General features: G+C 50.6%; 1 protein-coding gene across 5 annotated transcripts; it reads right to left on the bottom strand.

Annotated features, from left to right (window-relative positions):
- Window positions 1–3,817: 3,817 nt before the first annotated feature.
- Window positions 3,818–27,167, bottom strand: VEGFA (vascular endothelial growth factor A). 5 transcript variants are annotated; one of them, XM_041404200.1, is made up of 9 exons: window positions 26,110–26,800; window positions 20,301–20,352; window positions 15,023–15,219; window positions 13,271–13,347; window positions 12,820–12,852; window positions 12,510–12,656; window positions 10,004–10,075; window positions 8,731–8,862; window positions 3,818–6,475 (listed from the first exon to the last, which is right to left on the bottom strand). In XM_041404200.1, the coding sequence occupies exons 1-9, from the start codon at window positions 26,173–26,175 to the stop codon at window positions 6,454–6,456; spliced, it is 798 nt and encodes a 265-aa protein (XP_041260134.1). In that variant the 5' UTR covers window positions 26,176–26,800; the 3' UTR covers window positions 3,818–6,453. The 5 variants fall into 5 exon arrangements, with proteins under 5 accessions (XP_041260134.1, XP_041260136.1, XP_041260135.1 ...); XM_041404202.1 differs by lacking the exon at window positions 12,510–12,656 and having other exon boundaries at window positions 26,110–27,167; XM_041404201.1 differs by lacking the exon at window positions 8,731–8,862.
- Between the last annotated feature and the right edge of the window lie 387 nt (window positions 27,168–27,554).

The raw sequence follows: 27,554 nt of genomic DNA, 5'->3' as shown, positions 1-27,554 counted from the left end.
GCTCAAGAGCTTGCATCAATCATACCCTTCCTTCACCACAGACCCATTTGATCGAGATTCAGAGATAATGCCAATGTGGGGCCAAAGCTTTTCACCTCCAAGCTACCACACAGGTTGGGAGCTAGGCATCTTGACCTGCATCCTAGATTGTTTTGGGATTACGTGAGCCTCCCTGGGGAATGTTCAGCAGGAATTGATACTCATCACCAGTCCTGGCAAGGGGCTGAGCAGAGCCAGACACTCTCCCTAGCCTGGGTCCCACCATGCAACACTCTCCAAGCATGGAGAACACCAACAACTCAGAATAGCTGACAAAGGAGGTGTCAGAGTAAGCCCCAAAGTAAAGCCCTCCTGTGCTGGCATCAGGTTTGCAGGATGCCTTCCCCCTGCTGCATGCACCAGGCTTGGCCAGGAGATGAGCAATGTGGTGGGCTGGGCTGCAGAGGCACGTGGGTGCTAAACACACAGAACCCTACGGCAGCTGGCTGCAGTGGGCAGCCCCGATGCCTAAAGAGATGCTTGGGCACACACAGGCTAGGGAGAGATGGAGCTTTTTTTTCATTCCCAAAGAAGTGTTTGGGGCATCTGAAAAAGCGAGGTGAAAATATAGACCATGAACCAGCAAGATTAGGCCCATGTCACAATGTACAGGTATAGCCCAGAACTGCAGATATTTCCTGATGTATCTCAGTTGTGGGTAGGCAGCATTGCTCACCTGGATGTATGGAGGCAGCAAGTTTAAAGAAATCCCTATGGAAAGGCTTTTTTGCCTTGGGAAGCCAGCCTTGGGCAGGTAAACAGGTGGCACTTGCCCAACAAGCCCGCTTCCCTTTACATGTCTGTAATCACCTCACACAAGACAGCGAGTTACACCTCTGGAGATACTATCCTGAGGTAGGCAGCCAGCAAACCTCTGACATTTGAAGGGGAACCTGACCCTTCTTCCCTTCATGATGCAAAGCCCCTGGGGTCCTTCCACCTCCCCACAGGGAAGGGCAAGCTTTCCCCAAAGCTGTGGTCAGGCACTTTATGCATTCCTTTCGCACCCTCCTTCACTGCTGTGCAGGGGATATCACCTCCCTGCTCTCATCCACAACTCACCACCTCTTACGAGATATGGGGTACTTGGCTGGAGGTCCAGGCACAAGTGCCTGGTTGCTCTGGGATGGCCAGCAGCTCAGCCACCCCATCGTGCAGGGTGTCAGGTGCTGCGGGGCACAGCAAGGGCCAGCAGCTGCTTGTGAGGTGGCACAGTGCCACCAGGGCCACACTGGCCTGGCCCCAAATGGGGAGCTGGGAGCAAGCACAGTGCTTGCCCAGACCAGGACTGCAGACCTTGTGCTGGATGATCTGGATTAGCCTTGAATTTCAGCCATCCCAAGCACAGAGAGACTGCCTGCTCACTCACCACATGGACTACTATAAAAATACCCATCTCTCACTACCAAAGATCTCACGGGCAGAGAGTGGAGGACGTGTTCTGTGAAATGAATTTCCTTTGGGCTTCCAAAGTCCGTTGTGGGACTATGCTGAAGGACAGGAGATTTATAGGCATTTCTAACACAGACACTGTAGGTGGTGGTGGAGCCCAGGCAGAGCCTGTCTGACTTAGAGACTGGATGAGCAGCACAAGACATGAGCAACAAGGGGTTAAACCAGCTAGCAGGTGCCAAAAGGGAGAGACAGACAGGGCTTCCAACCAAAAGCACTCTTTATTCCATTGCCAGTGGGATTTTCTGTTGTGTCTGCCCAGGGCACCCTTTTCTGCCTTTCACGGTGCCTCCGCTCTCTGAATCACACAGAATAAATGCAGCAGGCACGAGGAAAGCATCAGCTGGCTGCCTGAAGATAGCATTTTAATAAGCCAGCAACCAAAACGTGGACGTGACCAGAAGCCTTTCAGGGAAAGTTCTCATCCACATGGTGAAAGGCTGTATGACGAGATCAGAGTGCCAGCGTGAAAACCTGGCCTCCCTCCACATGTCCCTGCCTCACCTCGGGCCCCGGCACAGGCAAGCCAGGTGCGAACTCTGGGTAGGGTGAGGGGCAACTGCTCTCCTCCGTCCCAGCCTCTCCAAAGGCAGGGTTCTCAATCATGTACAGCCTCTCCAACTACCCTGAGCTCACTTCCAACACCAAACTATGACCATGTTCCTCACAAGAGATGACAGCCCAGTTATACCCACCCTGGAGAACAAAGAAGAGTTGGACTGCTTCCAGAGCCCCAGGCAACCCTTGTCAGAGATGGCTTGGGCAGTCTTGCTGCAGATGTTTAAGGCAGCTACCTTGGCTCTTCTGCATCCACACAAATTCCATGAGCTGTCCCATGTGAAATATGCCATCCAGTCACTGTCTCATGTAGTAGGTGGCTACCAGGTCACCTTGCTCTGCAGATATCCTACTCCTTCTGAGTCCTTAGAGGTAGGAAAAGAGAGGGGCACCAGGAGTAGCCAGCCCAGCTTGCCATTGGTGGGATGGAATTTGATGTGTTTGGTTTGATGTGCTGATGAAGGTTTAATGTGTTGTGACTGACAGGAACACGCTGGCTCATCCATACAGGAGACCTGGGTCTCTTCATGCTGAGATTTCACATCCAGCTCAGCTCAGGGGAGAAGCACTTACCTGAGGGTTTCCATTTTTCCAGTTTGATGACTTGTAAACATTTCCCAGGTCACAAACAGGCAGACCAGGTCTCCTCAGGATAGGCTTGCTGTCTTGATCACCTTGCACAGCCACAAGTAAAAGAGCCCATAGATCCACACAGAACAAAAGCCAGTGGTGAATACACAAGGGAAGTAACTCCTTTGGGTTCCTCGTGCAGAAACATCCAGATAGCTCACGTTCTCACCTCACTGCTGCAGTCCACAAGACATTACTGAATACAGTGAACCAAAATGTCCTCAGGTACTCATCCTCTTTCCTCCCACAGGATCCTCTGCTGAGGCAGTGACTGCAGATCCGCCTGTTGAGCTACTTGAGTCCATCCTAAATAGAAGCCAGATTCTTTACCTTCACAAGAGCAGGAATGATGCAGCCATGAACTCAGTGGTCTGTATTACCCTAAGCAAGTCGCCTCCCAGACATCCAGGAAACATCCTGCATGCTCCTTTCCAGTGTGGACAGATGACTGACACATGACACATCCACCTTCATGGATAATGAGGAAATTACACCACTGCCAAAGTTTTTCCTCCTAGACCCCAAAGCACATCACAAAAGATGCTATGGTATCAAGATCCCTCATGAAGTGATGAGCACTGTCAGAGCTAAACAGTTTTATGTTCGAAGTCATCCAGGATGGCAAGGTCTGGCTGAGCCGTCACTGACGGCGAGTTACATGCACACAAATCCAACTGCAAACACCAAGTCCATTACCAGACAGGGCAGGCTCACAGCATTACTTTCACCTTGGACTGTAAATTCCACCAGGATTGCATCTACTCATGCCTGTACAGTACCCAGCTCACAGGACTTGGCTCCTGACGGGAGAGGCAGGGCTGGGACCATCACCACACTGGTCGGCATCAGGCTGGGAAGGAACCCAGGAGTCCTGCCCCCTTGGTCCTGCCCATCACACCACCCTCTTCTCACCAAGCAGGGAACTCAGGCTGAGCTCCACACAAGAATTCTGGTGCCTACCTCCCATTCATTTCAATGGTTTTTAGGTACCTAGATGTTTTTGGAAGCTCTGGGCCCAAATCCAAGAGTCCAACTGGTAGGTTGCTGATGCCCTGTAGCCTCCAGAGGCAATACTGGAGAAATTATTACACAATGGAAGAAAACCAGGATGCAAGGCAGAAGGAGAAGGCAAAGGAAATCAAGGTCAGAATTAAATTCTTTAATACAAAAAAAAGTTTGTTTGTCGTCGTCGTCGTTGTTTTAAGATATATCTGTAATTTCTTTGTTTAAAAATAAATATGTACTAAGGAATATCTTGAAAAAATTCACTAGACACAATATGTAGTGTTAATATCTTTTTTCCCCGCAATTATTACAGATAAACAGTAGCACCAATAAATAAAATGATAACAAATATTAAAATTAAAAAGGAGAGAGATTCAAGATGTAGAATTTTCTATTTTTTCCTGTTTCTTCTTTTTACATATATAAAAAAATTGTAGTGTCTATTTAATCCGAATCACACATATACATAAACATATATATATATACAAACACATAGCCAAATATATATATAGTATGTAGATGTATATCTAACCGTTGCCTCAATAGGAATGTGTAGGGGTAGGTGTTAGAGAAATTAATTAAATAACTGCCCATAACATGCTACTGACTCTGCCAACAATTGGGGAGAGACGGGATGGGACAACAGGAAGGTTAAATTTATACACAACCAGTACAAAAAAAAAAAAAAAAAAAAAAAAAAAAAAAAAAAAAAAAGAGGTACGGCTTATAAATAGTTGAAATTAAATATTAACAAAGAATACTGAAAAATCCCTACTCTTTAATTAAATTATCTGTTTAATTTCTAATTTAAAAAGGGATATTAAATAAGTATATAAAACACTTTCTCTTCCCTCCCCCGATCGGAAGCCTCTGTCTTGCACACGATGCAGCATGAGTATTCTACATTGCAGATGCAAGCACCCACCCGTGTGTTTTCTCTCCTTCTGAAAGCCATCAGTCGGATGGGGAGATCCTAGTGGTTAGTAGTCGCTTGTTGTGAGTCTGTTTTTAGACTGTCTTGTCTTTTTGGAAGCTTTCCGTGTTGTACATTATCAGGCGTTGAAAATTCAATTGCAGATGATGTTTGGCAGCATTCTGACACAGACCGAGTACCTTTTTGATTATTATTATTATTAATAATAATTTTAATCACAGAACTAGATTATATATATCCACATAGATGTACAAACACACTTTCAGGGGTGTGTGTGTGTGCGCGCCTGTGTAAGGTGGGTTTCACGTACACCACAGCCTACACTGCAGATACACACATAGCCAAGAACCTCACAACACAGCTAAGGACTCCAGCTGTCTTCACATTTGATTCCCCAGCCCAAGACATGGAAAAGGGGCCTGATATTTACAGTACGTCATTAAAAAAAAAATTTTGACGTTCTTAAGGGTCATTCACACTGGGCACACAAAATGAAGGCAGCAAAAGTTGCTTTCTTTTTTCCCCCCTTCAATCTTGGCATACATATATATTATTTTTTATATATATATATGTATAAAAATAAATATATATATATAAAAAAGAGAGAAAAACACATACATACATACACACAAATGCATACATTCACATACATACACACACACCCCCACTACTGTGTATATACTTCTGATTAATATCCCTTTCCAGAAATGTTCCGTAAGCATCTTGGATGCTCTTGAGTGGCAGCTCTGTGCATGAAGAAAGCAGACAGTGCTGAACAACTGTGTGGCTATGCACCGGTCCCCATTCTTGCTTCAGCACACTGTAGACCTTGTGTCCTTCTGCAGCCACCAAGGGCCGGAAATCTAGACTCCTGTGATAATTCCTTGAACAGAAAGTCAGTGCGCATCAGCTGCCCACCATCCTTAAGAGAAGCCAGCATGTCTCTCTGGCAAAGGCTCTACAGCGAATAAAGTCAACGCAAAAATGTACACTGACATCCCATGTCCCAGCAAGGCAGGCAGGTTATGAGACGAGTAAGGACGAAGGTTGGGGGAAGAGAGGGGAGGAGGAATCCTTGATCACGGAGATGGCCATTTTCTTGGCCTTTGACCCATCGCACCCTAGGATGCCGCTCTTTGGAACTCCCTGCCCATCCTCTCCATCACCTCTCCTCCCTGTCCCAGGCAAGGAGAAGGTGGTTTGTGGTACAGCACACTCTACAGAGAAACAGCGGAGGCCGCACAAGTCAGTTAGAGTTAAGAAGTTTACACCCAGCGCTTCTACTCAAGTCCAGTCTTAGCTTGTTTCTTATGCCCCAAGTAGCCCGCTTGTGTCCACAGCAGTCGAGTATTATCCAGTGAAGACACCAATAACATTAGCAATGTTAAAAAAAATAATCAGTATATATATATATATATATATATATTATATATATATGTGTGTGTGTGTGTGTGGCAAAGATATACATATATGTATATATAGATGTGGTTAAATATATATACATATATATATATGTATATGCATGTATACACACATATATATGTATGCATGGGAAAACCCATCAAATACACCCCTATAAGTCTTCCTGGCTCTGTTATTTAGCAGCATAAAAAGAAAAATAAAATAAAACAGTTCAAAACCCAAAGGTGAATTCTGTGCGGCGGGTGCCTTGGGGAATGTTCCTTCCGGAGTCCATCGTCCGTACTGAAAGTGCTGTGCTCTACCGATCCTTCATTTTTAGGGTTCATTTGGATTAGTGTTTTGTTTTGTTTTATTCTGTCCAGGCGAGAAATCAGGCTCCAGAAACAGGGCTGTTTCCCCTTCTTTTCCGCTGCTCACCGTCTCGGTTTTTCACATCTGTCAAAGAGAAGGAAGGAAAAAAATAGAACAGGGGTTAAAGTTTGTGATGGGGGTGCAGCTAGGGCAGGGAAGGGAAGGAAGGGTGGTGGCTAATGTGTTTAAGAGCACATGGTGTTAAGACATGGCATGACGTCACTGGTGGGGTGAGTGCTGGGCAGATGGGGCAAATCAGCTGAGAATCTCAATCCCACAAACGAGTCAATGAATTCTATTCCCCCAGGCTCACCTAGACAGAGCAGGGGGGATACTCAAACAAAATTTTGGAGCAGAATCAGTGGCTTCCTCACAGATAAGCTGAGTGTCTTGTTTGCATCTCTGCACACCATACACACAAATACACACAAACACAGAAAAACAAGGCTAAGCAATGCATGCAGAGACACACCCTCGGTTCTCCACCTAGCCTCTTGTTTGGGTTGGAAGCAGTGCAGACAACAAGGCCCCATGCAGACAAGAAGGTGAAAAGTAAGAGCTTTTCATTCCACTAGCTGCTGTGAGCGGGGGTTAGCACCAGAGAACAGCAGTGGCCTGAAGAAGCAGCAGGAGAAATGAGAATTTACCCTCCCCTCTAGGTCCCAATACTAATTCGACAAGAAAGAGCAAGAGGAACTCCAGCTTAACCAGCTTTTTATCTGGAAACTGATAAGCTAACCACTCCTATGACTCCTTTCCATTTTTCTGGCCAACACATTGCCTCTAAAACCTCCCTTAGTGCCTATTATCCCATCACAGAGAGGGACTAGTAAGAGAAACTTGAAAACCCCTTCTGCCACCATGACTTCTTTGGGCTATTTTTTTTTGTTTGTTTCTCATTGTATTTATTACTATTTCTGACCCTTCAAACTCACTGGGGTAATTATCAGTTACTCTGGACTTTGAGAAAAGGCACAGGGGGGAAAAGGCCAACATTAAGTCTGGTCTCAGACTTCAGAGGTTTTACTTGCTAGGAGAAGTTTAATTCTGGAAGTCACTCTATTCTGGCCCCTCCATCAATTACTTTCTTACTGAAATTAAGCAGTACAGCACCCCAGAAAAATTCTCTGTACACAGAGCAGTTTCCACCATGCTGGCAGTGCAACGCCTCTCTGGCTTGGACACAAAGAATTTTCACACCCAAAGAAAGCACTTGTTACTTGTAACAGCCTTAACCACCTAGCCAATGGATGTCTCCTCTTTTCAAGATAAAGCCACAGAGGACCCTGGCTCTCTCTCCCTTGTATTCTCCCCTTGAGCAGCTGCTGCTGCACTACTGCACAAACAGAAACAATCTCCTAGATCTCTGTTAAAGGGATCCGAGTTCAGAGTCACAGCCACGTGCTCATCAGCAACCCCATTTCTCTTGTCTCTCTCTACACAGGTAGGATGATCCCACACCAGAGGTGCACACGTAGCTTGTGCGAGTCAAGACACCCCACTGAGTTCACCGAAGTGCTCAGGTGAGAACCCAGAATCAGTTTCTTTACCTGTCTGTGCCACAGATGGTGTGTGACAGCACTCAGATGACACATGCACAACATAGGTCTCTGAACTAACACTAACCCCACAGTGCCTTTATGTCTCCCACCTCACATCTGAAACAGGCACCTCTGCCTTCACCCAGGGTCAGACTTAATCCTGCTGTATTCCATTCACAGTCCTGAGTGCAGCCTCAAACCACAACTCTGGACAGGACATGGATAGGGAATTGTGAGCACAGTACAAAAACACAGGGTGCTCTCCCTGGCCTTTAGAAGAACAAAGAGGCAAAGGAGAATGTAGACTCAGCCTTGAGGGAGGCTCGTAATGGCTTTCCTCATTCTGCACACAGCAGAGCATCTACAAGCCACAGAAAAAGGGCTTGGAAGACAGGGATGGTTGAATCCTAGTGAGTTAAAGATTTCTCTTTGCCCAACAGTACGCTCAGAGTTGCATACAGGTAAGGTACAGAGTGATACAGACCCTCCCCTGCCAACCTCAGCAACATGAACTCCATTATCCTGTTCTATGGAAAAGAATACCGGAGATACAAAGGGCCTGTCTCTGGGAGCCATCCCCATCCAAGTCCTGAGAGCACACCTGAAACAAAGAGCTGCCCTCTGACACAGGGAAACTGTCCTCACCCCAGTCAGCCCCTCTGCTCTCTGGCCCACGTAGGACAGAGAAAAGAAGTAATGAAATAGCACTGGTGCCAGAAGTCAGCAGGAAGCAAGCTCCCCCCCTCTTTCTCTTTCTCTCTCTTTCTCTTTGTGTGTTTCATCCTTCAGGACACAAACCTGCAAGTGCGCTCGTTTAACTCAAGCTGCCTCGACTTGCAACGTGAGTCTGTGAATTTGCAGGAACATTTACAGGTCTGGGGATCTTGTACAAACAAGTGCTTTCTCCTCTCTGAGCAAGGCTCACAGTGACTGCAAAAAGGCAAAAGGAAAGATGTCTAAGCTACAGCGCTTCAGCAGAAAGAAAATACACATGCAACACCCTGAACATCAAAGCAATCCCCTTGCCCCCTCCCGCAGCCCCCATGCTGCCAACTGGAGTGCCGTGGGCTGATGGATTTTCCAGCAGCACCTCAACAGCCCCAGGACAGCAACCCCTTGCATTAGCGTAGAGAAAGAAAACAGGCCTTCTGCACAGTATTCACAAATGCTGCATTGGATCCATTGGCTCAGGCCAGAGGGAGAAAGAAGGGGAAAGCAAGGATGGGAAGGTGAGAGGTCCCAACCAGCTATTGGCACATCAGTGAAAGGAATTCTCTGAAGTGGACTATTCGAGTAGAAAGAGGCCAGCAGCTAAACGAGTTAAATACACAGGGTTTCTCCTCCCCTGGAAAGCAGCTGGGCTCCAGCATCACATGCTGACCCCTGCAGCCAGCACTGCCCTCCTTTCTGTAAGCCCCATCCCAACCTCACCACCTAGGAGTCTCCTATGGAGGGGCCATGAATTTACAATGCAGAATTTTGTGAACCACCATGAGAGGGGCAGAGCGAAAGAGACAGAGAGAGACAAGCCACCAAATCCAGCAGAAAGAGAGGGGAAAAAAAAAACAAAACAGAGAGGCCCCTCTGGCTCCCCAGCACCCCCTCTCTGGCTTCCCACTGTCCCACCTCTCCTCTCCACCTGTGACTCCACCAGACACGCACGCACATGTGCACACGCGCGCACACACACACACACACACATGCATGGCAGATGCCAGCCTGCCTGTCACCAGTCATCATAGCAGTGAGGACACGAGACAAGTGGTGGAAAGCAGATGACAGAGTTGCAACTGGAAGGCGTGAAGAGGTGCAGGGTACTCATCCACCCACCACACTCTTGTGCCTTGGGACAATGGTCACCACTGATGATTAGAGAGCCAAGCAAGCTAAAGCCACCTTCCCTGAGACAGCCTTCGTGCCAGAGCAGTGCCACCACCAGCAGTGCCCCTGCAGGATTTGCAACCCACCAGTGACTGGGAGGGGAGGGTGAGATTTGAGCGAGCAGCAAGCAGGCAGATTGCTTTGGGGAGAGGGAGGGAAGAGAGTCTACAAGCAGAGGACACAAACGTACAAGCTGAGTGGTTTGTACCGGCCTTTCTTGCGCTTTCTCTTTTGACCCTTCCCCCTTCCTCGCTTTGATTTTCTGGAAGAAAAACAAAAAAAAAAAAAAAAAAAAAAAAAAAAAAAGAGAAAGAGAGAGAGGGGGAAAGAAAGGGAGAGATAGAGAGAAAACGGAAGAAAACGCAAGGAAGAAGAGAAAAAAAATACAGCCATGTGCCTTGCTGGGAGGGGAGAAGCACATTAGGCAGGACTGGAGGGTAAATCCCAGGGCTGAAGCACAGATCTCCACCTCGCACGCACATTCACCGGCTCCGGCGCTCCTGTCAGCTCCGCAACCAGCCTGCCCACAGCCAAGCCAACACCAGGGAGCTCAGCAGAGGCCACCTCCTGCAAGGCTGCTGCGAGCAGAGGCGGATCTGCCTCAGAGAGGCACCTGCCCCCTCAAGAGAGGGGCAGTGGGAAAGGGGCAGGGGGTGAGAGGGAGAAGGAACAGAAGGCTTTGTGAAAGCATCACGCCACCGCGGTGAGTGCAGACAACCATTCCAGGCGACAAGCACAGGTGCACAACGACTGACCAAAGGCAACCTGAGTGAAAGAGCTCTCTTCAGGGAAGAGGAAACCACTCTGGCCTGATGCACTGCCCAGCACTGGGCCTAGGAGGGGGCAGCTGAGCTCCAATAGCTCTGCTGCAGGGTGGGGGGCAATCTTGCCTTGGGATGGGAGCACTCCACAGACAAGGGAAGAGATCTGATCTCGGAGAGAGTTATCCAACCTGAAGGCTTTGCTCATCCACCTCACCTCCTGCCTGTGGTTCAGAGGACTACAGGAGATATTACTTGGATGTCTGTAACATCTCCTCTGGCAGCCTCTATTCTGAGTACTGAAGAGTAAAGAAGGGGAAAAGGATGGCCTGACCTAGTTATTTTACCCAGGAGATAATCAGCAAGCAGCTTTCAGTTCTTCCCTCCTTTCCCTCCTATCACCGTCCACATGGACCTGCCAGACAGACTAGCAGATGGAGCCAAGGTACTGACTCCATTCTGAAAAATTCACCAGTTGCCTCTGATTCTTGGGCAGGAACTGAGCAGGCAGAGGCTAGGATATGCAGGCCTGGACGTTAACCATGGAGATCCCTATGGGCCTTTGAGAGCACAGGGAGCGAGGGAGGCTGGAGCCTGTACTGCTCCTTGAGCCACATCAGCACAGGAGCAAGGGAGAGACATGCAAAGAGAAGGCCCTAGGCAAAGCACCAGGGCTTAACAGGCAAATGAGTCCCAGCTCTGAGGCAGTTCAGCAAAGGCTCCCTCGTTCCCTGGTGCAGCCCACCTCGGGAGAGAGCTGTCAAAGGGAATTGGAGGGACAGAAGAGAAAGCACCATAGGTGTCTCCTAGGCCCTGTTCAAGTCGTCTCACTGGAACGAGTGTCAGAGCATCAGCTCAATCCCAGTTCTGCCCTACATGTCAGGCAGGAGTCACAGGGAGACGGTGAGGGGAAGCAAATCAACCTGAAGGGAGGAGAGGGGTACCAATATAACAAGACTTTCAATCCGGCACAAATCAAAGCACACCAGTCTCTCCCATCCCTTCCCTTCCTTCTCTGGGGAGTGCAGAACCAGCAAAGAGCAGACAAGGTGCTGTTAGAAGAGGAAAAGTGAATGCAACACAGTCTGAGCTGGCTGCTACAGCCACATCCCATCCTCACCAGAGCTCACACAGACCAAACTCTCACACACCTTCAAACTACAGAGCCACACAGACCGACCGTCCCCGACACGGCCCTGTGCAGAGAGGATTATTGGCTGCATGCAGTCTGGTGCAGCCAGGAGCAGATTTCCAGGGGGAGGAGGAGAGGCTGGAAGGCAGCTAGAAACATACAACCACCAGGAGAGGGGTGAAAGAAGCTCTCTCCCTCTCCTCTGCTTCTTTGGTCTCAGATTCAGCCTCATCTCCAAATATTCACTTCTTCCTCTCCAATTCTGCACCTCTAAATGGCAGAGTTGCTTTCCCAGCCACGTGCAGCCCAGCCAATCCTCTTGCTCAGAGAGTTCGTTCTTTCTTTTCAACGTTGTTTTGTATTTTATGCTCATCCCTGCAACTACTGCAGGATTAGAGCTTATTTTTCTACTTTCCACAACCTTTTTACTTTGGGGAGGAAGTAAAGGGAAGGTTGTGACTTAATCTCCTTCACGCCACTAAAGCAAATCCATCAGATTCAAAAAACCCGTCATGAAAGCCTTCACCGAGACCCAGCTAGGACATCCACCTCCCTTTACACCCTCCCAGGTCCCCACCCAAACAAAACCAGTGTCATATCTTGCATGGCAGCAGTCCTGCCTCCACCAGGCCTTTACTTTCACCTCTCCCTGTAGCCAGCAGAGTTCCTACCAAAGCTGCTGTGAAAGAAGCCAGCAAGTACTCACTCAAGCAGCAAGAAAAAAATTAATAATAAAGAAAGGCAGCAATATGCAGTAACCAGAAACACCCCAGGAAGAGGGAAGGGGAGAATGGGGGCTGCACCTTGAATCCATTCCAGCAGGACAGACACGATGGGACTTCCCTGATTCGGGAAAAAGCATTAGGAATGACTGCCATGGCCATGGGTCATGCAAGGTCCATGTCTGGGGTATGAAGGAAGGATCATCAGATCTGGGTTTCTGTGACCACCTGGAATGGATTCAGAGCATCGCCCCATGCAGTACCATATGCCATTTCCAAAAACACCTTATTAAAGTGAGCATATCCAACCAAAGAAAAGGGCAAGGGGCAGTGGGGAGAGGAAATGCCAACCAACCACCAAAAGAGAAAGGAGGAAAGGCTTATCACTTACTTTTCTTGTTTGTTTTTGACATCTTTCTTTGGTCTGTGGGGAAAGACAGAACAAAGGCCTGATTAGAAGGGAGCTTATCACATATACTTCTGGTATTATCCCCAGTTCCCACTAAGTCCAGGGAAAGACATGTACAGGCAGCATTGCAGGATGCCCATGGCACTGGTTAAGTGGTCCGTCTCAAAGTGGTTTTGCTCTCCTGTTGACCCTTGCTGGCAGCTAGTGCCAAAAGATCCCAGGATGCAGGCTAGCACTGTCCACTCTATGATAGCTAGAGATGGAAGAGCCCTGACAGCAGACGGCTTCTTCTCCCAGGCTCAGCCATCCCACTGCAAACCAACCAAGAAGGCTGCAGAAGCATCTGAACAAGAGTCCCAACCCAATGGCAGAACAAAGGAAAGGCTCAGAGTAAGTTTATTGCAAGAGGAACCAGTGCTGCTCCAATTCTCACCTGCAGTCACATTTACTGTGCTGTAAGAAGCTCATGTGTGATATGTGCTGACTCTGATGGGGTTTAATTCTCATGATCTGGAATGAAAGAAACAGAGAGGGTCACTGCCTGTTCACTCTTCATGTTCACAGCCCCAGATCAGGCTGCTGTGCAGCTAAGCACTCACACCCCAGGTGCTCCTGGGAAGAGCAGGGCAGAGTTCGAGCTAGCTCTGAGGCCCTGTTCTCCCAGCCAGGGAAGGCCTTTGATCACAAGCGAGCAGCAACACCAGACTTGTGCCAAAGCTCTGTTTGCTCATGCATGCCCAGTGCCAGCACTGGTGGACTGCCTTGGAGACAGGCATGGGAGGGGGTGTACCCCCATAGCAAGGTCCTCAATGAGCCCTCCCTGGCTGATGCTGGACAGACAGTAGCTGAACATCCAGCCTGCTCGCGCAGAAGCCATGCTTCAGTCTTACACAAAGGTCCCAAATGAAAATTCCAAATCCAACTCCTTTTCCTTAAGCCACCATTCCTTCCCAGCTGACGTCTCATTTTCTCAGTAACTTGACACACAAAATGAATCTGGATATCTCTGTTTAAAAGAGTCCTGCAAAGCCAGACATCACCCAGACCCCAGCCCCAGGTACCTCCAGGGAAGTTATTTAGAAGCTATGGAATACTGTCACATTCTCTTAACCCAGCAAACAGCTGGAAAATTAGCTCTAGAGATCTGCTTTATTGCCTCTGACCCTTTAGAGGCATGCAGGCATAGCAGTCAAGAACTGTAATTCAGCAAGGAGTGGTAGATAGAAAACCATCCCTAGCTACACCAACCTAGTGTGGCTGAAACCTGCAAGTGGAAAAGCAGTATGGGGAATCATGAAAGGGCACAGGCAGGTTCTCCAACAGAGTTCAAACACAGCCCAAATTTCAAGTAAAAGGTTAATCACTTAGCACTGCACATCTCTCATTGATATTGATAAAAACTGACAGCCATTCAAGAGGCTAAGGGACAAAAGCAGGTGAGGGAGCTATGGGTTACAGGTAATGGGCACCAGCACAATTTTGGACAAGAGCTGGGATCCAGTCTGACAAACAAGGGCAGTAACTAAGCTCTCTAAAGCCATTTGCATCCTTCCCCACAGGTCCAGCCTTTGCTATCATGGCCACCTTCAGCAGCCTCCAAACAAAGGAGGAAGAGCCCAGAGGCAGAAAGGTTTTTCCAACTGACATAGAACAGCTTGTTTCAAAGATCCCCTTTAACCCCTGTTGTGGCAGGATACCAAAGACCCAAATTTCCTCCTCTGTTGGTACAGGTTGACCTCACATGCCCTTCAGGAGAGAGTACTGACAGGTTCTCCCCTTTTGCCCTAATCAGCCGCCTTCAGAACAACAGCTGTGTGTAGACTTAAGGTGGTGCAAGGGCCCAAGGAGTATCTTCTTCGAGAACTCAGAGATAACACCATCAGAAATGCTCCTTTGCATTCTCTAAGCACAAAGTGCTCCTTTGCTTTCTCTCCTTTGCATGCTCCTACCTACTGTATTTGGGCAGGAGCCAAAACACAGACTCTCCTCTTAGCCTTAAATAGACACAGGCAACTCATCTTTTAACCCTGCGTGGTGTAACACAGAGCACCAGGGTCAGAAGAAGGGTTCCCTGGAGAAGGTTACACTTCCTCTGAATTAGCTGGGAGGTGGGACTTGAGGTGGCTGTGATGGCTGCCTTGCTTCCTTCCAACCAAGTATGGCAGATTGCAAGCTGGACCCTCACCTCCATTGTGACGTTGTACACATCCACAGGGACACATTCTAGGCCCTCATCGCCGCAGCAACCCGCACATCTCATCAGAGGCACACAGGATGGCTTGAATATGTACTCCACCTCATCAGGGTACTCCTGGAAAATGTCCACCAGGGTCTCAATAGTCCTGCAGAAGCTGCGCTCGTAGACTTCCAGGAATTTGATAACTAAAAGAGGAATGGAGGGAATAAGTTAATGCAAACTTAGCTCAAGAATGTCTAGCACTTCACCCCTTAAAGTGAGCCAGACAGTTGCAACACAACTACCCTATGCTCTTCACTAACAGTCTTGCAGGCCTAAATCCATTGTCTGTGCTCTACATACACACACATCAAGTGGGAAGGGGAAAAGACAATCTCCTCCTACAGCTGCTTCAGGGCAAAGGCAAGATGGACAAGAGAACTCACTGCTTTCCTGGTACCATGATGTATGCCACAGGTGACCCTTTCCCAAACCTCTTCTCTGCTATTCCCCATACTCCTGGTATGCTGCCACTAAGAATATCAGCTCAGCCAAAAAAAACCCCTGAAGCTGCAGCAGATAATCTGCACTCTGGACTAAGGCCCTTCACTGGTTTGCCCTTTGCTTCCTTTCAAAACAGTCTGTGGATGCCCCAGTGGTTTTAAAGCCAGAAGCATCCTTTGTATGGACCTCAGCACACAGGAACTTCTGAGAGCAAGCAGAGGCTCTGAACCATGGAGCTATGCATCTTCACCCGTCCCATCATCTACCTCTTTTGGCCATGCAGAACATCCACCTCAGCAGGTCACCACGGCACCATGGCAGCATCCACTACAAGTCACAGCCTCCGTGTCTCCACACTGACCACTTTCCCAGACTGAGGAACCAAGCCACCCACTGAAAGATTCACAGTAGGCTCACAGCACCCCCAGGATTAACCAGACTATATATTTGGCTACTGAACCACAATGAGACAGTGTGGGAGGGGGAACAGGGTGGATCTGCCATTATCCCATGCCTTCCCTACGAATGGAGCAAACACTAACTGCTTGAGATCTGCAGTGATTTCACAAGTATTTCTCAATGTTTCCCAGTCTCTTGCCAAAGCTTCATTTTGCTGCTTGGTCAAGGGTTGGAGAGATTTAAAGAGATGAGAGATAGTATAGATAAGTACACACACACAAACCCCAGGTGCTAGTACAGTACTGCAAACAATGAGTACCTGGAGCCCTCCAGGCCTCCTAGTTCTAGCACCACACTGGCAACAGAGGATGTCTCACATGGAGCAGAGGGCAAGAGTATGCACAAGGAGATAGTACCTGCCCTATGCTGTTATGCACTATAATGATCCACCTGTACAGTATGCAGAGTCCTCCAGCACCAAGGTTGATAACTCAGAGTGATAAGAGCAAACTGCTTGCATCATGGAAAATAATGGTCTCCAGTAAGCGCTTCTAAAGTGCCCTGAACTTGTGACAAACTGGCATAAAGGTTACTTTGCCACAAAAATGCAAAAGCTGCAGGGCTTGGAGCTCACAGCCCGCAGTTAATTGTTGAAAGTTAATTCTAGGTCATGTGGGACTGACAGTGCCATAGTGCCGAAGTGCTGAGAGCGGGTACAAGAGGGGAGGAGCTTCCCTCCAAGGAGTTTGAAGTGTCAGAGAGCGTGAGCAGCTATTAAAAGAGAAAGTGGCTTGTGAAAGGGAAATGTAGCCTCGCAGGCAGGGACTGCTTGTTGATATTCCTTGTCTAGAAGACAATGGTTCTGTTCCTTGTTCCTTCCCTTCCTCTTCCCTCCTCCCCTAACTGCCGTATGTCTCTTGTCTGTTCTCCTATCTAGTCTGTGACTACCTCCTTCTCCTCCTTCTTCCTGTTCCCCTTTGGAGTGACCTTAGTCACCGCCTATGTTCCAACAAGTTGAACAATTTAATACGTGGGAAATTCTGCGGGCACAAAGACAGTCGCTGAACTGCACTGTTGATTATTCACACTGTGCCAGACACAGGATCTGAGAACTCTGGCAGTAAAGACATAGTTCAGGATAAAAATGCTTACAGACCTACGTTAAGGGGAGGGACGGAAAGTAAGAGGGAGGGAAAGCAGCAGTTACCTGTGCAGATCAAATGCTGCTCACCACGCCAGTCTGGGGCATAAAGGAGGCACAAAACAAGAGCAGAAAAGTGAAGTGAAACTGACTGGCGACTGTCATGCTTTCCTAAATATTTGCACTACCCAGGCATTTGGATTACACCAGAGAAACCAGACTACAGATTGGCCCCAGAACAGCACGCTGAACTTCTTTTGCAGGGCCTTTACTTTCACAGCTGCACCCTGACAACTGTACTTGAGATCTGAGAGATTTGACAGGACTAAATCGTTCACATGAAGAATTTGGGAGTTTCTACCTTTAACACATGATGGTTTTCCAAAGTCTGAATCAGCCTCTGAAAAGGGCATCTTTCCCTAGCTGCCAGTCAGAAAACCCTGCCACAAAACGCATATTGCCTTATTTTGCTGGACACAGAGCATTCACATGGAGACTGCACAATACTCTGTAGTTCATTTGCACAGTTACCACCCAAACCAAACCGGAGCACATGACTGAGGTACAGTCAACCTCGCAGCAAAGCCCTGCCCCTTCTACCATACCTACACTTACTCCTATGTACTGGGAGTTATATTCCACACTTTGCTGGGCTGACTCTGCTTGTTCTTCATTTCTATTGGTCATGTCACACATGGAAGAAGGTCTCTTTCATGGGGAAGCACAGGAAGGTCACAGAAAGACTAACACCACTAGGTCTGCTCCCTTCCTGCAATCTGGGCTTCAGCCCACGTTAGTAGTTAATCCCACAATTAACTCACACTCCTACCCTGCAAGACACCTCCAGATTTGAGTCAGAGGTTCTTCGTTGTGAATGGAGGGGGAAAGAAGATTAAAACGCAGACAGGACCCACATTAACTCTTCAAGGCAGACTTTAAGTTCAAATTTGGAGCAGTTGAGTGAGAACATGCTGGACTAGAAAAGGAGAAAGTCTCTGATCATTTTGTCGCCCTCCCCATCAATGGCTTAGCAGCAATACAGACACACTGTTATTTTGAAAATAAAAGTGCAGCCACAAGTACTGGTGGTTTCCCTTATTTATACCAGAAAATCTTTTCCCGTGAAACAAAGACTGTTTGTCTGACTCCTCTACAACTTCCTGTGCCACAAAACATGTGGAAGCCTCTCTTGAGCTCAAAAGGGTAGGGGCTGAAGCTAAAATAACAGTCTCCAACCAGAGTAAGTCCATCCCAAATAAAAAACCTGTCACAGTTTGACAGCTCAGAGGAAGTATAAAATGGCCAAAGATACAAACCCACCTTTCAGCCCAAGCCCCTAAGAGCTTCAGAGGAAGAAACTACAGGACTGTCCTTGGGTAACAGAGGCCAGTCATCACCTCCTCTTCATAGAGGAGAAACTGAAGTATAGAGAGAGGACCTCTAAGTTCAAACCACAGGACAGACGTAGAGCCAGGAGTCCTGACTTTTATTTCACAAATGTATCTACATTGCAGAACCTGAAATAGCACCAGGACAATAATGCTGAAGTCTCACCACTTATATTGCCAGACCAGCTTGTCCTGCAATCCCATCAACCTTCTTGTGACAGAAGTTAATTCTGTTTGATTCTTTCCCTCTCCAGGAGGGATTTGTTGGGCACAACAAATGGCACAGATGAGGACACTAGCTCTTTTCTACCAACAGTAGAGAACTGGTTACCAAAATAAGCCTCACAGCAGGCTCCATTTTGATCCCTCTGGAGTCACTGAACCTTCTTCTGTTGACTTCAGCAGGAGCAAGGGTCAAGCGCAACAGGCGGCAGCCCACCAGCAAATCAGAAATTTTGCCAGCACAAAATGGACACCTATCCCAAGCACAGCCTGCCACAAACCTCTGGCAACACACATGGAGTCTGTCACACCAATAAAGTTACAGAAATTGAAACTGACTGCTACAAAAAAAAAAGCCAATCTGGGCTCACAGTGCTGGAGCCCTCTGCTGATCTCTGGCTGGAATAACGCTGAAGGTCACAGCCCCTGGGGACCCTGCAAGACATCTGCCAGACCCTGCCATGCAACAAGTGATCTGCTCTGCTATGCAGGTAAGGGGAAAACATGGTCAGAATGGTCTTAAAGCAGGTGATGATCATCTCAGCCTGAAAGTTGCAAAGTCCACAGCCCCATTTATCCCACTGCTGAACTGAGGACGGCGGACAGAAGCCAACCTCCCGACACGCACAGGGCTACACTAGACAGGAAGCTCACAGGAGACATCTCTGACTAACCAAGGGCTGACTGCCCTTCTGGTCTACATTTACTTGCATGAACCAACGGGGCAGGGAACACTGTCACATCCCGACCTTTGGGCAATCGGAAAGACACAAGATCACAGCAGCTGCAGAGACATCACCTTGTTTCCCCACCAGGCAATGGTCCTGTCCATACTGGACAACCAGGAACCAATTAGTAGAACCCACAGAACCTATCAGAGCCCCAGAGTGCCATTCCCCGAATCTGCAAAGTCTGCTAGCCCAAATCAGATTAAAAAGGTGTATTTTTCAAGCCCGGCTCTTTACAGTGCTTAGTAATTTCCTGACTGCAGGGGTACCTGAGACTGCTGGGAGGTATGAGCCCAGAAAATCATCCTGGACTGCCCCTTTCTCCTCTTCCTCAGAGACCTGCCGTCTGGGGGCTGCTCCGGCCTTTGTTCAGGGATCAGCCCTGGCCACCCAGCCGGGTATCACCAGCACCGCCGGGAAAGAGGCGGGCAGCAAAATTTGACAAATCTCTTCCTACAGCACTGTGGCGAATCCCCAGCAAACTGCTCGCCGCTACTCAGTTCTTTGTGCGCGCCCGTGTGTGTGTAGATATATATATACATATATATATATATATATATATATATAAATGAGCGTGCGTATGTGCACCAGCGCACGCACGCAGTTTCACTCCGAGCTGTGGTAAGCCAGGGGCGGGCTGGGCCAGCCCTGCTGCCCGCCCTGGCACCGCGGCCGCCCCGGAGCCCGGCCCCACGGCCACCCCCGGCCCGGCCCGGCCCGGGCCCGCGGCGTGGGGCGGGGGCGCTGCAGCCGCCACGAAGGGGTTGATGGCGGCGGCGCCTCCCACCGGCAGCCCCCGGTCCCGCTCCCCGGGAGGTGGCGGTGTTGGCCACCGGCGGCTCCGGGGGCTCCTTCCCCCCAGCCCCCGGCCGTCCCCGCCCGCCGGGAAGCCGCCCAGCGCTTACCTTCATTGGGTTTCCGCTCCCCATCCCCCAGGGCAGGCGCAGCCTTCGACAACTGCAAAGACAACAGAAAATCAGTCACAACGCGGAACCGTGACGCGGTCCCGCGGCGCGGGGGGTCGCAGGCAGGGTACCCGGTGGTCCCGGTCCCGTGGCCCCGCCGGGCAGGGGGCGGAGGGAGCCCCGGCGGGAGCGGGCGCCCCCGAGGCCCAGCCGCTCCCCGGCGGGCACAGAGGGACCTTTTGTTCCCCCGGCCCCGGGGGAGCCGAGAGGGACACGGGCGGGACGGCCCCGGGCTGGGCGACGGGGCTGGCGAGGCGGTGTGCCGGGCCCCAGAGACGCCCCAAAGGGAGAAGCGCGTCCCGGGGAGCTGCTGCCAGTGACCGCGGGCGAACACCGGGAGCAAATGCGAGCCCGGCGGAGGGAAGTAACGGGGAGACCTGCTGCTGCCGACACGACCTATGGACCTGGGCACCGCTTCTCCCCGTAGAGGTGAATCTGGCCCGGGAGGGCAGAGAGGGGAGAAGGGCAGCCAGGCACGGAAGGGCATCGCTCCCCTCTCAATGTCACAGATGTCTGTCACCCAGCAGTGGTGGCCACGGAGGTGTCGGCATCTGGCCGGGTGTCAAGGCGATTAACTATGACAGCACCACTTTGCCGACGGACGCCGCCAAACTGCCCGGGTTTTCTTCCTCTCTGATGGAAGGGAGGGCGCACCCTCACCTAGTGGTCCCAGTCCCCAGCCCTGTGTGGATCCCATTCCTGCGCTCCTCAGCTTTCCCTGGGCCGAAAACGAAAAGGCTGCAAGCTCTGCAGTCACTCCTGCTGCCTTTTGGGACTAGGGACATTTCCAAAGCACTGATGCAGGCAGGAGTGGTGACAGGTAACCCACCCCCAAAATGGTATGGAGAAATATTACACCACTTTACTAAGGAAGTCTTTTTAATTCCAGGTGAAACAAGAACGCCACTCTTCCTGCTCCTCATGAGGGCTTTAGCTCTGACGTAACTTTCCAGCCAAGTCAGGCTTCCCCCTGCTGTTCTGTTCTGAACCAAAATGGAAAAAGCCAAGCTTTCTTCACTTCTCCAAGGTATGTTGCCACCTGTGTGATGCCATCCACCCCAGAACCTGCTGCTTTTCAGCAGAAGCCCATAAGAAGCATGGGGATCTATACAAAATACTGCTTTGTCAGCTATATGCTGTGCTCAGGCTTAGAAAAAGGTCCTCTGACGATGCAGCTGAAGACAGAACTGAATTAAGGCCAAGTCCACCCCAAGCTCACAACAAGAATCTGCCACCTATGGTCTTCTAAGCAGTCCTGTGCACAGGGCAGCGCCACCATCCAAGCAGCCGAAAATGTCAGCTTTTAAAAGGAGGGGGCAAGAGAGCCAGCTAGAAGCCCCTGTCCCAGACATTCCTTTGTGTCTGTGCATAGTTCCCTTTGTCTAAGGTCCCCCGACTGAACTTGTTCCTCATTTCAATCAAAAGTCTTTCTGTACCTGGGCATAACTTAGCAGCCCAGACCTGAGTTGCCCCACGTGTGGATCTGTTTCTCCTCTGGGGAGGAGGGGGGCTGTGTGCCCAGTCTCAGTGCTGTGACAACACTTTAAAAAGCAGGTTCCTAGAAACAGTTTCATTCCTGAAGTGTGAAGGTCACTGCAACAGCACAAACAAAATGGAGGCAGCAGAGGCTGCAGCGGCCTTCCAAAGCCACTCAGTGCCTGACAATCTATGAGTAAAAAGAAAACCGCATCAAGGGCAGAAAAGCCTCAATCTGCTATGGCACAGGAAGAGGATCATGAGCCAAGTCAGTTTATTCAAGTAACAATGCCTCCAAGACTTTTCACAGAGGGATTTCTGGTTCACACACAAAATGACCATGACAGACTGAGTAAAATTACCTTGGAGACACCTTGAGGGTCATTTTTACCCATTCTCTGTGCAAAACTACCCAGCCAGCTGCCAAGCCCACTGCCTCCTCACATGCAAGCACACAGGCTGCACAAGTGATGAGAAGCAGAAGCAAGCCACGCACACACTTCCACTACTCACCTGTGCCTAGCCAGCACCTCACCCTGCCCCTGATGTAGTGGAGCAGGAGCCAGAACACTCTCGCAGTGCTCACCTGGACCTGGGATGTGATCTGACCCCAAAGATGGGAAACGAGATCAGTGCAAAGTGGGCAAAGAGCTTTCCCAGGGGAGCTCTCAGCAGAAACTACAAAGGCTTCCCAGAACTATCAGTAACAGGCTCTCTGATCACTATTCCAAGAAACTTTTCTGCCCTTTCAGCAGTGCCTTTCACCTGTGCCTAGTGCCCTCAAAGCACGTCCACTAGAACAGCAGGTGAAGCAGGGCCTTGTGCCTCACTTCAAAACAGTCTGCTGTGTATCAGACATGGGGAACCAAAAACATTCCCCAGGACAAGCAGGCCAACTGTGCCCTTCGGTAGGAGCCTGAAGGTCATGCTCTCCTCTGCTGGCTTTTGGCATTACCCAACAGTTCTGTAACACAATTTCCTTCCAATAGATTTTCAACATTTCACAGTAGTGTGGAAGCAACCCCCGGCCTGGCCTTGAGAGTAGGACAAATGAGCCCAGGAAGGGGGCTGACAGAGGAAGCTCCTTTCTGTGCTCTTTGCAGGTTGTAGCAAATGCACATCCCTCCCTCTATGGGGTAAAACCTTCTCTAATAAATAAACCCACTTCACACCATACACGTCTGTACCTTCCCTTCTCCCCCAGTCCCTGACCAAAGCAAGCTTTGCTCTGAAGGGAGAGAAAAGGTTAATCAAGTCATTCCTGTCTAACCATCACCCCCCTCACCACCACCACCAGCACTCTTTTTCTCCCTTCCCCTCCCCCTAATCTGTGCAGGCTCATTAAAAGAGCTTTGTAACTGTTTAGGACTGGAACAAACAATCCATCCACTTTAAGAGGGACTCTGGGACAGGAGTTAAGGCACTTTTCGTCTTAGGCACTAGAAATTCTCAGCGTTTTCTGCTTAGGAGAGGGGGGGAATGGGACTCACTGCACTCCTTCTCCATTGTACACAGACAGAGGTCAGTAATCCTGCAAGCTGCCAGCACAGCCAAGGGACCTCTGACAGAACAGACAGGAGAATGGATTTGGGGTTGCTCAGGAATCAGTGAGCCCCTCAGACATCCCTCTCCCTTGCTCTCAAAGAAGTGCTCCTCTTTCCAGCCCTCTGTCCTCAGAGCACAGAAACGGCTCTGGGGAAGGTGACCTGCTGAATCCCAGCTGCCTAAGGGCTGTGGAAGCAGGTTCTGGTGGCTCCCCATCGTGGTGTGGTGCAGAGGCACAGCAAAGGCAGGCAGCCTGGTGGGTGTGCGATCATTAACAGTCTAGTCACAGGCTTGTTCTCCCTCCCTCAGTGTCTGATCACTGCCTCTTCCCTATGGCAATACAGCTGGTATATCCAGGTCTCTCTGCTGTTCTGGGCAGGAGGGGAAGAGCTCCCAGACCAACATCAGGAGTGACCTGTCACCAGGCTGGCAGCAAGACCCACAGATGAAGGAAGACGGGGAATAACCACCTGTCCCCCATTCTCTAGGAAAGGGAAGACTGGGAGGGACAACAATGCAACCTCTCCAATCCCATGCTGTGTGAAGACTGTGTACACCGTTCAGCACTATCAATCAGCTGGGAGGGTGGCACTGCAAAAGTGACTTTCCTTCGCTAGCCTGCATGGAAACGTATCACCACCAGTGGAGGCAGACACTTGTGGCATCAGTGCTGCCCAGACACGACCATGAAACAATTTCCCACCATCTAAGTCTTGCTGCAGGAGCAACCATAACAACTACCTCAGTAAGGAGTCATCCCCCTGAACCCTCACCAGAGGAGTGCTGTGATTCCTGCATCCCTTCTCCTTCACTTCCAGGAAAGCTGCCTGACACATGCTGGACCCTGCTTCCCCAACTCAGACTCTGTCAGGGCTTTTATTTAATGCTCTCTAATGTGCCTGGCTAGCTAGATAGATCAGCCTGACAGCCAGATAAATATTATCATCAAAGCACAAACCCTAGTCCTGTGTGAAGAGTCATGCCTTCTGCCATGCACAGAGTCATCACCAAGCTGCCTACGTGAGATCTGCTGGTATTTCTAACATTCCTATCACTGTGGTGCCCGGACAACCAACGGACAAATAAGGACAGAACCGAAGGGCAGATCTCACCGTCGATCTGCCTGAGCACTTACACAGCCCACATCACCCAGGTACCTGAACCTCTAGCTATCTCTCGTGTCTGTCCCTGCAACATATCCCCCCAAACTCCTGTAATTCTTCCCTACCATTTCTTCCATCATTACATTGTTTTCTCATCTGCACCATCCTCCAGCCTAGGAGGAAAGGCAGCATGAGGCTTTCATGAGGACAGATCTCGGCTCTACCTGATCCGCCGTTTCATCTTCTGGGGAAGAGGAAGGGGAGGGGAAAAGGAACAAGGGGAGGGTTAAAGGGTGTTATCACTGGACACCAATACAGACTTGTCTGTTCTATAGGTGGAGAACAGATGCTACTGTACAATTTTACTGAGGAGCTGGGAGGCAAAGAAACTCCTATTCTGGGTGATGGTGGAAAAACTCCCGGAGAGCAGAAACAATTGTCCCACCAGCCAAATCTGGCAGGAAGGCAGCAGGGAGCTGCTCTGCCACACTCAAGTGAGAGTGCGCCTCAGTTCCCATCGAGCACAGCCGAGCACAGCCTAATGTGCGGCTGTCACTGGATAAAGTAGAGATATAACAGGCTAGAAACAAAGCGTGCAGTGCTTGCATGACTTCAGTTACAGCTGAAATGGCTCCTAATTGGGGAGTTGCCTTCCAGCATCGGTGCTGAACAAACAATGTGAATAACTGATTAGTTCACAAGCGACGTTTATTTTCACGATTGTGGGAGATGATCTGGCCCGCGCTCTCTCCAAGTGCCGAGCAGAAATGGCAGGAGAGAACTAACCTGTTAAAACCTTTAAAACGTGCCTGCCTGCCTCACGAACAGCCACCTTCACGTGGGCACTGTCTAAACCCCTTAATATGTCTTGGCAACACAGCCCTCTGGACTCTTTAGAAAACACATTTATAGGACAGGTTTACAAAGAAAACTGCCCTTCTTTTTTTCTTTAAAAAAAAAAAAAGGAAAGGAGGAAGAGTTGGTTTCTAATTCCTCAAGAATGACAATAAGGTAAAAGTGATTGAAGAGGAAGAGAAAAATCTTTGGTTTTGTAATCTCTATGCAGGAGATCTATATTTTGATTTTTTTTCTTTTTTTCTAATCTGGAAGAAATTCTGGATCCATTTTGTCCTCTTTGATCTCTTATTTGTTTTTCCAGCTAGGCATTTTGAACTCCACACGGCGGCACGAACCCGAGCTGGGACCCAAGGCAAATATCGCCGAAGCAGCCTTTTGCAATGTCAGGAGACCCGAGGCTGATGCAAGAAGGCAGCGCGCTGCCTCCCTGCCCCGCGCCCCGGCGGGACCCCACGGCCGCGCCGCGCCGGGAGCCCCGCGCCGGGGCGCGCTTATGTGCGCGGGCACTCCGCACGGCGCTGCCGCTGCCCCGGGGCCCCGCGGAGCTCCGGGCAGCGCTGTCCCTCCGCAGCAGCACCGCACACGTGTCTGTGCTGCGGGCACCCACCCGCACCCGGCGCCAGCGGCGCGGCCGCACCGCACCGAGCAGGTGGGAGGCAAAGGGGGGCAGCGAGAAAACAAAAAAAGGGGGGAAAAGTATTGTCGGCCGTCTGCCTTCCCTCCTCCTCCGCTACGCGGGGCACAAAAGCCCCCGTCCCGCCGCTTACCTCCGCGCTCTGCAGATAGAGCAGCGCCGCCAGCCCCCAGCGGATCCAAGTGAGCAGAAAGTTCATGGTTGCCGGCGCACGCCGCGAAGCGGGGCCCGCCGTGCTCCGCCTCGCCGCCGCCGCCCCGCTGCCGCCGCCGCCCCGCCGCGCTCTCGCCCGCGCCTCCTCCGTGCCCGCCGCCGCCTCCTGGGGTGCTGCCGGCCGGGCGCTGCGAAGGGTTGCGGGGTAAGGGGGGTTCCTCTTCGGGGTCTCCGGTTTCACCCCTCCATAAGCCCGGCTCTCCGCCGGCCCCCGCTGCTGCTTTCCGTGGGCGCTCCGCCGGGCCGAGCGCAGGCTCCGCGGCAGCCCTGCCGCCGCCCGGCCCCCGCCGCCGGGCAGTCCTAGCTCCACAGCGGCGCCCGTCCGCGGCGCTCTCCCCGCGTCGGGGCAGGCAGGCACCCGCGCCGCGCTCGCTCGGATTCGCGCACTCACGGCAAAGTTTGCGCGGAAACTTTCAATGCATCTCTTTTCCTGCGCCCCCTCTTCGCGGCGGCTGCCTCCGGCGGCTCCCCGAGCCGGGGTCGCCTCCCCGGGAGAAAGGGGCTGATTCCGCCGCCGCTCGGCCCGACCCCTCTCCGCAAATCGGGGTGGTGGTGGCGGAAAGGACGAACAGAGCGTTTTCCTTCTGTCCTCTCCGTTACTGTCTCTCCCTCTCTCTGTTCACCGCTTTAAAAAAAATCAGAATAGTAATATATGAAAAAAAAAAAAAAAAAAAAAAAAAAAAAGAAAAAAAAATCCAAGCTGGATAGAGAGGGAGGGAACTGGGGCGTGGGAAGGCTCTGTAGAAAAGGGAGGAAAAAAAAAATCCCAGCGGATCAAAGTATAGGTGGGGAAAAAATAAATTAAACGAGAGGATAAAGCAAGGCGGCAAGCTAACAGCAGGTCCCGGTGCCCGGGGAAGGCTGCTCCCGTGGCGCGCTGTCCCCCGCCGGCGCGGCGTGCGCTCCTCGCCCCCGGCGCGGCGGCAGCCCCGCTCCGCGCACTCCAGCGGCGGCTCCGCGCAGCGCCCGCCCCACCGCCCGTCAGCACTCTGCAACTGATCACAGCGGCCACGGGGAGAGACGCTCCGGCAAGTCCCACCTCCTCGGCGATGGCCCGGCCTCCTCCCCGCCCTCCAAGCCGTAGCCCCGCGGTTCCGTACGCCACAGCCGTAGCCCCGCGGCTCGCACATTACGAACCCGGCTCTCTGCCCTGCTTTTTCGCCGCGCTTTCTGCCGTGCCGATGGATACATGTTCGGGTCAAAATTCACTTTGCCCGTGGGAATTGTTCCAAAGTCCAGCAGAGCCATTTGGGGAGAGGGGCGGCGGGGGACAAACTGTAATCACACCCATCATCTGACCACCCCCCAGGACGTGGCTTTTCATATACAGGGATTTCTTAGCACCTATGTGTTAAAGGGCTGAAG

The sequence above is a fragment of the Onychostruthus taczanowskii genome, unplaced genomic scaffold (assembly GCF_017590055.1).
Source record: "Onychostruthus taczanowskii isolate IOZ18803 unplaced genomic scaffold, ASM1759005v1 scaffold21, whole genome shotgun sequence".
Classification (NCBI taxonomy): domain Eukaryota; kingdom Metazoa; phylum Chordata; class Aves; order Passeriformes; family Passeridae; genus Onychostruthus; species Onychostruthus taczanowskii.
This window is presented reverse-complemented; position numbering and strand designations above follow the sequence as displayed.

What these genes read in the sequence shown, in the direction of transcription:
- VEGFA (XM_041404200.1), bottom strand. Translation starts at nt 26,175, where the DNA reads ATGAACTTTCTGCTCACTTGGATCCGCTGGGGGCTGGCGGCGCTGCTC. An exon ending in TCTATCTGCAGAGCGCGGAG is followed by an intron (nt 20,353 to 26,109) that starts GTAAGCGGCGGG and finishes TTGTCTTTGCAG; the next exon opens with TTGTCGAAGGCTGCGCCTGC. An exon ending in CGGTACAAACCACTCAGCTT is followed by an intron (nt 8,863 to 10,003) that starts GTACGTTTGTGT and finishes GCCTTTTTGCAG; the next exon opens with TCACTGTGAGCCTTGCTCAG.